The sequence below is a fragment of the Chrysochloris asiatica genome, unplaced genomic scaffold (assembly GCF_000296735.1).
Source record: "Chrysochloris asiatica unplaced genomic scaffold, ChrAsi1.0 scaffold00099, whole genome shotgun sequence".
NCBI lineage: Eukaryota > Metazoa > Chordata > Mammalia > Afrosoricida > Chrysochloridae > Chrysochloris > Chrysochloris asiatica.
The window spans coordinates 626,820-638,172 of NW_006408617.1; the positions used below are offsets into that span (position 1 = coordinate 626,820).

General features: G+C 37.4%; 1 protein-coding gene across 2 annotated transcripts in view; it reads right to left on the reverse strand.

Annotated features, from left to right (window-relative positions):
• FAP (fibroblast activation protein, alpha) overlaps positions 1–11,353 on the reverse strand; it is a 175,698-nt gene that overhangs the window by 50,106 nt on the left and 114,239 nt on the right. For both annotated transcript variants that reach the window (XM_006866989.1, XM_006866990.1), the window contains one exon: positions 2,056–2,103. In XM_006866989.1, coding sequence (XP_006867051.1) covers positions 2,056–2,103 — 48 coding nt within the window. The remainder of the gene's footprint in view (positions 1–2,055; positions 2,104–11,353) is intronic.

Genomic DNA, 11,353 nt, shown 5'->3' on the forward strand with positions numbered 1-11,353 from the left:
GCGACCCCATGCACAGCAGAACGAAACAATGTCCGATCCTGGGCCAACCTCACTACCGCTGCCACACTTGAGTCTATCAATGATGCCACCTGGCCGATCCATCTCGTTGGGGTCTTCCTCTTTTTCTCCGACCCTCCATCTTACCAAGCATGATATCCTTCTTCAGCAACTGTTCCCTCCTGACAATATGTCCAAAGTATGAGAGACGAAGTTTAGCCATTGATTTATAGTGACCCTATATAGGGTTTCTGATGAGTGGCCGGTGGGTTTGAACTGCTGACCCTGTGGTTTAAACTGACATTGAGGACCAGTGCTTATCCTAGACCGCACCAGGACTCCTTTGTACCTGCTACACTGTTTTATAACTGCCCATTTGCACGTTTGCATTAGCCACTCAGCTGTAATCTCCATGAGGACAGGGATGATATCTAACACAATATTTATCCATCTTATGTGTCTAGTGTGAATGTGGTGGGTGTTCAAAAGTATTTATTGAATAAAGATTACTGGCACCAGATACAGTGGAAAATGTGAAAAACTAAAAAAAAAAAAAAAAAAAAAAAAAAAAAAAAAAAAAAAAAAAAAAAGCAGATGAAGACATAGTACCTTTTACCTTTTCTAAAACAATAGCTCCACAATTTGTCTGACTCAGACATTTATTAAAAATATAAATTCCTTGGTCCAATCCAAGACCTACTAACTTGTGATTTCTGGTAAGGGCCTAGAATCAGTATTTATAACAACCATATCAGGCAAATGTAATCATCAGTCAAGTTTGGGAGTTCGATTCTAAATGAATTTTCATTTTATTTGGTGAGTTGGAAAATATATAAATATATATGGCATGTTATAGTTAAATGAACACTGCATCTATTGGCTAAAATAATATAATTGTGTGTAAGCAGTATGCTACCTGCCGTGAATATGGCAAAGGTACAAAGAAAGTGGAAAGTCATACTTTTGGAAGAGGGAGACTGACCTAATTTTGCAATCATGATGAAATGAGGACTATACATCTATGATGATTTCCATTAAAATAAAAACTTAGGTATTTTAAACTAGCATTATTTTCAAAGTTTTCTAACTGAAGCTTGAGATGAGCCAAATTGAGAAATACAATCTGTTATTATTGGAAAGCATTTTATTTAGTAGACACAGGTAAAATAACTTCAACATGAACTTAAATTCACAGTTCCATTATACAATGCCAGTCCTGTGTGGAGTTCCTGAATTAACTCTGCTTTTGCTCATTGGCTTATTTTCTCTATACTAGAGCCATTGAGTTGGTAGCCAAATTAATCTCAAGGCAGTCTCTTGATTTGACGCCAAAGCTATCCAGGGACAATCATGGGTACAAGTGCTTAAGGAAGTGGCATCTGCTTATCCCTCATCATTCTTCATCTCAAACAACTCCGATCCTATTTAATAATAAATCAAAAGGTAACAGAGAACAAGCAGGAAAAGTACCCAAACAATTATCCACTTGGATAATTCTGTTAAATCAAAAGTGGTCATCTTTGAGCTGTGAAATCTTTTGAACCAATATCACAAATACCAGATAGAGAAGGACTATCTTGATAGCAGTTGAAAATGGAAAGAGCCTCCCAATTTCAGAGTTTTCACATGTGGTAACAGTGTGATGTAGCTGCTAAAATAAAAATGCTAACATGATAGTCATCCTCTGCTCTGAACTGGAGAAGTTCTATCTGGGAATTTGTCTCCAGTTTGGGTGGTCATAGAAACCAGAATTCTTGTTTGGGACGGAGGTTGTATTACATGCCCTATATTTCATTCCAATTTGAAGCATCTATGCTTTCTATAAGGCTGATTCAGAAGATAGGATTAATCCTGTTAATAGAACTCAGTTGCATTACACCAGGATCTTGTAGCAAATGAGAATTCAACTTTGTATGACCAGGTCTGACTCTCTTTGAGTCAGATGCAATAATAATCTGTGCTATAGCGCAATTTTACTTCATCTTCCTCCCTCTATTGCAACATCACAACACACTCAGTATTTCTTTAGACAAGACAACAACATGCAAGAGAGAGTACCTTGGTCAGTGTGGCCATCATGAAGGGTGGAGATGGGGAGGCCTGGGCCTGTGTGCAGGATAGAAACAAAATCATGGGTTACTTTTTAAAATAGCACTTAGATTTCAAACAGGAATGGATTGTGACTAATATCAAGCATCTTTAAATTCTGGAGCTCGAGAGAAGTAAACATCACCTTTCAGATAACATTTAAACAACATGTGAGCTTAGCCCCCAATCAAAGAACAAATGTGAGAGAGATGCTGCCTATGCACTTTTCCAACAGTGATCCTGAATAGTTAAAGATAAAATTACACAAATGAACCCATGAAGCAGTAGAGGCAAATGACCTGGGAAAATGTCATGCTGTATTGGGGCTGTTTTAGTTACATGCTTTAGTATCAATTAAATTTCACTAGCACCCAGGATACATTTTTCACTTGACTTCTTGGTTTAAATGTTCAGTATATTTTGGTGGGTAAAATCCAACAGCTTTAATTTCACATAACTAATACATACAGCCACCACTCATTTGTCACTTTGTCACACTGTGGTGGCTTACTTGTTGCTGTGGTGCTGGAAGCTAACCACTGGTATTTCAAATACCAGCACGGTCATCCATGGTGGACAGGTTTCAGAAGAGCTTCCAGATTAAGACAGAGTAGGAAGAAAGGCAATCTCCTTCTGAAAATCAGTCATTGAAAACCCTATAAATCGCAACAGGACTCTGTTCTATATAGATGCAAACATACAATGATCATGAAGATGGTGCGGAACTGGGCAACTTTTTGTTATGCTTAAGGTCACCTTGAGTTGGCGTCAACCTGATGTCAACTAACAACACCTTCAGAAATCAATTTATATAGAATGCGTTTTCTGTTCAAATATGCCATGGAAGTCATGTTCCCCCGAGGAATACATCCAGATGGAAGTTTGCGTGCCAGAAGTTTATTAGAAAGTACTGTTGGGATGACCAATTGTGGAAGGAGAGATACAGTAGGGGTAATGGTGGGCTATATTGCAGTTGTAAGAGAGGCCTTAGTCAACCCCATGGGGAACTCTGGAGCTGGTGTGACTTTACAGGGTTATCTCAAATTGGAATAACAAGGCAGGCTTTCTTTCTTCAGCCTGCAGCAGTCATTAGATGTGGCCTGGGGTGAAGGCCAACTCCACACAGGGGACTCAGTTATAGGCTGTCCATCACCAGCATACTCAGATGCCGGTGGAACAAGTGTTTCAGTTCTGAAGACAAGCTGTCTGGATGCTACACCAGTGTCTAAAATATATTCCTATATAGAATTCTGTTTTTGTGTGTGAGATCTATAAACAATTAAATTCAAACTATCATTTACTTGAACTTTAAATAAAATAATACCTGGAAATACACTTTTAAAGGATACACTTATTCAGGGAATTGAAGGGTTAAAAACAACAAACATGGCAGTTGGAGATGGAAGTTCCCTTGACATTCCTCATGGCTTGGTGTTTTCTCATAGGTGGAGGGAGCTAGGCATGAAAGTCTATATACCTGGTCCCACACAAATAGGAGGAATGACTTTTCTGGTGAGCTCTGGAAAAAGAGCAAGTATCTAGTAGCATTTCCTTCTGCCTCTCTATTGGCATTTTTTTTTTTTTTTTTTACCTGCAGAGAATAAGCTTTAGATCTGATCCTCAGTGTTGTAAGTGTGACAATGTCATACTCTGTATGGGGACCCTCTGACAATTCACTTGCACCCGTGTTAGTGGGAGTAATGCTAATTCTGGGGTAAAATATTAGGAAGCCACTTTTTCCAACTAGTGTTTACCAGTAATAAAGCTCACATTCTGATGTCCATTTGCCTAACTCCTCAGTCTAGTTTAATCAGTTCAAACTTGGGTTGAGGAAATGGGGTATTACTTAGTAGGCTTTCTCAAAAACCATCCATTCTTTATTATGAAGTTTCAGAACCTTGTGGAATTTATTTGAGACTATTTTAATTTTTATCAGTTTTTGTTTAAAGTTATTAAGAGGAACCAGCAAGCACTTTTGTTTTTGGTCAGAATGTAAGGCAATGAGAACATGAATCTAAATGTCTAGGCTTTTAGTCAGTCAACATCTACTCTGTGGAGTTGTAATGGGGTGCAGTTCTGTGAGTGACAACTATTTCTATTCCCCAAACTATGAGATAAACTAATGACTGACCACCCATCACAAAATAGCCCGAGGCTGTGGTCCTAGTGGGCAAGCATAAATTGTCTAAATTTCCTCCTTTGTATTGTTTTTTGTTCCATCAACATCAATATGATTTTCCCTGTTTTAATCCTATAATTGAGGATTTATTCACCATTTCCCTTCTCCTTTAAGAGAGAGTTTGAAGTTACATAATGAGGCTTTACTCTTAGTCCTAAAGGGAAAGATTTCAAGGTTTTTCCTATGATGGCGCAGTGACTCATTTTACTGGAGCTTCAAAAACACCAGATGATGTGGGGCTTCCCACACAGTATATTTTTTGCTAAATGGGAAATTACCATACTGCCGAGGAAGAGTGAGTGGTGGAAAAGTCAGGCGATTCAAGTTCTAGAAAGGACTCTTCCACCAACTTTTGAGAACTTAGTCCTTGAGTTCTTATCTTTTAGGTAAGCTCTAATGCTCAAGTCAATACATACAAGTAGATGGCCAAAGTTTTATAAAATATGGTGTAGAACGTTCAAGCATTATACATATGCAGAATGAACATAAATATAGATGTGCATGTGTAAGTGTAGAGCCATCAATGTCTTTATCATCAAATATATCAGCATGGATTTGTTTTACATGTACAGTTCAGTGACATTAATGACGTTCATCATGTTGTATAACCATCACTACTATTCATTTCCAAATATTTTTATCTAAAGTGAGTTTTTGGCATACCTTGTGAAAGGCAGAAATGCTTTAATATTCTCTAGCATCTATGCTCATTCAGAATGCATTGATTTTTCTATTAAATGTTAACCATTTTTCTTTAATGAGTGAATACAGAGATTAAGGAATCCCTGCCTTCCAGAACAAGAAGATAAACAAATGACTCTGTAGTTAGTTCAGTGATACTATTTGCCTGGCATGTAAGCTTTCAATACATGTTGAATTAATACATAGTGTGGGTTGAACAACACTGCGTATAATTTAATGTATACCTTTAAATGCCACAACCACAGGCAGCACATATGGTCATGAATGATAATCTCTTAACATTTCAAAGATGCCTCTGACCAAACATTTTGTGAAACTGTTGTGTTAAACTGACATCTTGGGCCATCTTGAAGGGAGAATTTGGGTCAAAATGTGTCTTAGTTTTCATGCAGTCCAATGAACAATGTCTCAGGTTCTGGGCCAGGTACCCAGATGAGGGTGGCTTTCATTATGGAAAGTAAAGGCAATTTTAGGTGCTTCAGCCACTGAGCAAGGATCTCAAACTAGTATGAGATTCTATTTGTTCCCTAGCCTCCTCCCTCTGGAAGGTGATACCAAAACAAGAGAGCAGTATTCACTTGCGCCTCTCCTTCCTTCAAGGGCACATCCTCACTTCCACCTGAAACTCATGGATTAACTAGGAGAGAGAAGAAAATGGAAAATATTTGCCAAATCAGATTTCCAAATCCCTGTAGTCACTACTGAGATCCTAATATATTTCATTGATATGTTGATCAACATCTAATTTAACCTGTTTTGTTGCTTTCCAACTGTTCAGGATATAGATATATTTTTCTTTGTAATATAAAATTATGGTAATAAGTGAATATGTGGCTTAATCAGCAAGAAAATGTTTTGTATATTTTATTGCCTGTGTTTTAAAAAAATTGAAACATTGCTTAGGTTTTCTACCACATAACAACTCTGTATACAATAAAAGGAAACACAGCCTGTCCCAAGTCCTCACAGTGATGGCTACATTTGAGCTCATATTTGTATTCGCTGTCAGTCAATCTTGTTGTGGGTCTTCCTCTTTTTTGTTGACACTCCATTTTACCAAGCATGAAGTTTTCTCCAGGGACTGGTCCCTACTGATAATATGTGCAAAATACATGAGTCGAAGTCTCACTGTCCTTGTCTGTAAAGGGCATTTTGACTGTACTTTCAAGATAGATTTGTTTGTTCTTCTGGCAGCCCATGGTATATCGGCCAACACCATATTTGAAAGTCATCAATTTTTCTTCAGTCTTCCTTACTCATAATCCAGTTTTTGAATGCTTATAAAGCAATTGAAAATGCTGTGTGACTTGCATTAGACATACCTTAGTCTTAACAATTACAACATTACCTTTTAACATTTTAAAGAGATTTTTGCTCTTCATCAGCAAGTGCTTCATATCCTCCTTGATTTCAGCAACCAACGTTGTGTCATCTGCATATCACAGATTGTTAATGAGTCTTCCTCCAAATCTAATGTCTCATCTTCTCCATGTAGTCCAGTTTCTCCATTTGTTCAGTATACAGATTGAATAAATATGGTGAAAGGATACAACTATGATGCACACTTTTCCTCATTTTAAATCATGCACTAGCCCCTTGTTTTGTTTGAATGACTGTGTTTTGGTTTATGCACAGGCTCCACATGAGCACAATTAAGTGTTTAGGAATTTCCATTCTTCACAATGTTATCCATAGTTTGTTATGATCCACATAGTCAAATATCTTACATAGTCAGTGAAACACAGGTAAACATGTTTCAAATACTCTGTGTTTTCAGTCAAGATCCACCTGATATCAGCAATGATATCCCTCATTCCATGTCCTTTTCTGAATCCAACTTGAATGTCTTGGCATTCCCTGTTGTCGCACTGCTACAACTATATGAGTATCATCAGCAAAAATTTACTTGAGTGGAATATTAATGTTTTTTGTTAAAAAATTTCCACATTCTGATGGATCATCTTTCTTTGTAATAGGCATGAATATCTCTTTCAGTTGATTGGCCAGGCATCTAACTTCCAAATTTCTTGCCATAGACAAGTGAGCACCTCCAGAAAAGACATACTGGATAATAAAGGTTAATTTTCCATCTTCTTTGAAACTATAGTTCAAAACATCATGGTTCTCCTAGGGACCTCAGATTTCAAAGCCATCATTCTTTCCCATGATTGTAGGGCTTTGATGTTTCTCTAGGCAATTGAGCTGAAGTCCAGCAATCATTTTATAAGAAAATATGTCTTTTTATGATATTGCTTGGATCCTGCTATATCTGAATGTGTTAGATAGTGTCTGCATGCAACATCATGGTACTGGAACACGGTGACTGAAAGCGTAGATTTAATCAACAGACCAGTGTAAACATTCAGACTTTATTTCCTTACGTGAAAAATAGAAATAATAATATCTTATTACCTTCCTTTCAAGTACCTACATGGTGCAAATAGTGCACTTGACTGCTATCACAAGGTTGCAGATTTTAATTTACCCAGTGGTACTTTAGAAGAAAGGTTGGACAGTCAACATCTGAAAACCTTATGGAGCACAGTTCTATTCTGAGATACATGGAGTTAGTTGATGTAATAACCACTGTATTTTAATCTTTACTTCTTTTTTTTTTCTCTCTCTAAGAATTAGATGAGATAATGTAGATTGCATAGTCATTGCCATCTAGTAGATTCTGACTTGTGGTGAACTCATGTATATCCCAGTTGAAATATGTTCCATAAGGTTTTCAATGGCTGATGCTTCAGAAGTGTATCTCCAGATACTTTCTTCTTAGGTGCTTCAGTTGTTGTTGTTGTTAAATGCCATCGAGTCAGTTTCAAATCAGCAATCTTGTATAGGGTTTCCAAGCAGTGGATGGTGTGCTTGAACTACTGACCTTGTGGCTAGCAGTGCTGCTCCTATGGTGCCACACCAGGACTCCTCTTGGTGTACTCAAATCTCCAAACTTTTGGTTAATGACTGAGCACATTAAACATTTGTGCCATCCAGGGACACCAAACATAGATAAAGACCCTTACAAATATTAAATGCGTATTAACTAGTAAGTAAGAATCAGGTGGTGGTGATGAAGATAGTGACAGAGGCAGTAAAGATGGTAGTACTTGAGCTAGGTTCATTACCTACCATAACAGATGAGTGCATAGTACTTGGCATAGTCGCTGAAACTTGCTGTGTAATATTGGCACCTTTCTTTCCTTAGATGGCAAGTAATGCACTTCTTGCTTGGAGGATAGCTTCCAATGCTAATTCTAGAAAGAAATGAAAATAAAACTAAACTGAAATTTTGAGATTGTATTTATCAAAATGTACTACTCCATGTAAAATGACTAATTTACATATTGACATCAAACCCACTCCAAATTTCTTCTGCCAATGCCTTTTATAATAAAGGGTAATCACATTATTTTGCAGCCTGATTTTTTATTAGTCTTTTCCTAAATAGGCACAAACCACCCAGAAGAAACCCTCTGTGGCTTCTCCAGGGTAGGGGAATATCTAACACCTCAAAGGGACTGAGTGGTTAAGAACTCAGCTGCTAACTGAAAAGTCAGAAGTTCCATAACCATTACTTCTAACACTTTATTGCCTGTTAGGAAGTGAACTCAAAGTTCTCTGTTTTCTCATGTCTCTTCTTCTATTCCATTGTAAAATACATATAGGAAATCTGGCAGATCGTCAAGAAAGAAGTCCCTTTTCTTATTATATGTGTAGAAGGGAAATTAGTTATGCTGTTGTTGTTAAGTGCCATGAAGTCAATTCTGACACATAGCAACCCTGTATTGGGTTTCTGAGGAACAAGTGGGTTTGCACGGTTGACCTTGAAGTTAGCAGTCCAGTGCTACAGTCCTACAGTGCCATATCAGGTCTCAAAATTAGTAATAAGTTTAGCTTATTGTGAAATAAGAACCCATAGTTCTGTATGCCCTGTCCTCTCCACTCTTCCTAATGGAAAGTTTGGGTTCATTAAAGCTCAGCCAGGGGGTGATTCCTCTGCACATTCATCCAATAGCCAAGGTGCACTTAACTCATTAAGAAGCTCTGATAGTGTAGTGATTACAAGTCGGGCTGCTAACCTCAAGGTCAGCAGTTCGACGCTACCAGCTGTTCCACAGGAGAAAGATGAGGCTTTCTACCCCTGTGAAGATTTACAGCCTCAGAAACCCTATGTAGGGTTGCTATGAGTCTGAACTGACTCCACTGCACACCATCACCACCACCACTTAACTCATTAGTCCCACATTTCCGCCACAGAGTATTTGAACTGAATTATTGGTTTTAATATGTATTTATAGGTCTCATCCCCAAAACCACAAAATCAGAATTCCATTTGGGGGCAGTTAGGAAGTATTAGGAATCTTTGAGTGGTGCATACAGTTAACGTGTTCAACCATTAACTAGAAGATCGGAGGTTTAAGACTACCTAAAGGGACCGTGGGTGTCCTGGTGTGGTGCTGTGGGTTAATGTACCATACTGCGAAGCCATTTGAACTGCAAGGTCGGTGGTTCAAGCTCACCAGCTGCTCCTCAGAAACCCTTTACAGGGCCGCTATGGGTCAGAACCGACTCGATGGCACTTAACAACAACAACGAAGGAAACTTGGAAGAGAAGCCTGGAGACCTACTACATAGATACTTAATAAATATATGCTAAATGAATGATTGTCCTCAATTACCTCTAAGCTTGTTTAAGCTATTTTGTTCCATGTTTATATCAGCATCAGAATACCTTGATTTCCCTTTTGAAAACAAATATTTTGAGCTAGCCAACATATTTTTTGGGGTGTACATCCTTACACTGATGTGGTATACAACATCCTCTAAGTGTTTTACCTTAATTTAAAAAATTATTTTCATGTTTTTAAAAATATTCTACATCTCCTGTGAACTCTGACATATTTTTATTCTCACATCAATATGTAAAAATATGAATTACCTGTAGATATTTCTTCTTCCAGGATAGCCTTCAAATTCATTGCTAGAATAAAACCTGAAAATACATGTCAAGATTACTAAATGAACAATGATAATTAAATAATAAAGCTAAACCCATTGCCACAGAGTTAATTCCAACTCAAAGAGATCCCATAAGACAGAGGAGACCTGCCCCATTGGGTTTCTTTATGGACGCAGACTGCCTCATCTTGTTACTGCAGATCAGTTTGAACTTCTGACTTTTCAGTTAGCAGCTGAGTTCTTAACCACTGTGTCACCAGGGATTTGATTAAATAATGGCTATTTAGTCAGTTCCAACTCATAGTGATGCCACGCACTGTAGAATGAAACACTGCCTGGTCCTGCGCCATCCTCACAATAGTTGCCATGTTTGGGCCCATTGTTGTGGTCACTGTGTCAATCCATCTTGTTGGGGGACTTACTCTTTTTTGATGACCCTCCACTTTACCAAGCTTGATTTCTTCTTCAGGGACCAATTCCTCCTGACAACATGTTCAAATAATGAAAGTTTGCCATCCTTGCTTCTAAGGAGTTCTCTGGCTGTACTTGTTCCAAAATGGATTTGTTGGTTCTTTTGGCATTCCGTGGTATTTCCAATATTCTTTGACAACACCATAATTCAATTTCATCAACATCCTTATTCACCACTTTTTAATTATATACAGCAGAATTTTGCAGGCATATGATATTAATGATACTGTTCAGTGATTCGATTTGGGTTTTCTTGATTTAATTTCCAATTAAATTATGGAATTTTTAATATTAATCATTTTTTCTCCTTTGGAAAACAAACATTTTGAGCTAGCCAACATTTTTTGATGTTTTATTTTAACTCAAAAAAGATTTTAAAATTTATATTTCTGATATGTTCAACTTGGTAATATTATTTCTGCTCATCTGTGAACTCAACTGAATGTCACAAAGTAACTTTGTTTTGTTTTCCAGATATAGCACAATAGGGTGCAAAAGGTTTATAATAACTAAGATTTGGTTACCAATTTTAAGTTCTCAGTACTACTGGGCAAAAGCCCAGATATTATTTCCTCACTTTCATAAAAGCTTTTATTCCCAAATAAAAGAAAAAGCAACAGAATATGACTCATTCCAAGCATTAGATTTATCTTCTTAACTATCATCCTCCTTACACGTCTTTATTATTTCATGTGACTCTGATCATCACTTTCACTTGCCTTTCCCTCATCAACTCAAAATATCTGTGATTGAAACTACTCAGTCATTTTCCCAGTTAGTTCCTTGCACTTTTGGGGTGTTTTCTTGTGTTTTTTTTTTTTTTTTTTGTTGTTGTTGTTAAGTGCCATTGAGTTGATTCCAACCCAGGGAATCCCACAGTTCATTGAATGAGCATCTTCAATGTTCTGTCAGTTTGGATTAAAGTCACTTTAGATTGTGATAAATTAGAATTACAAA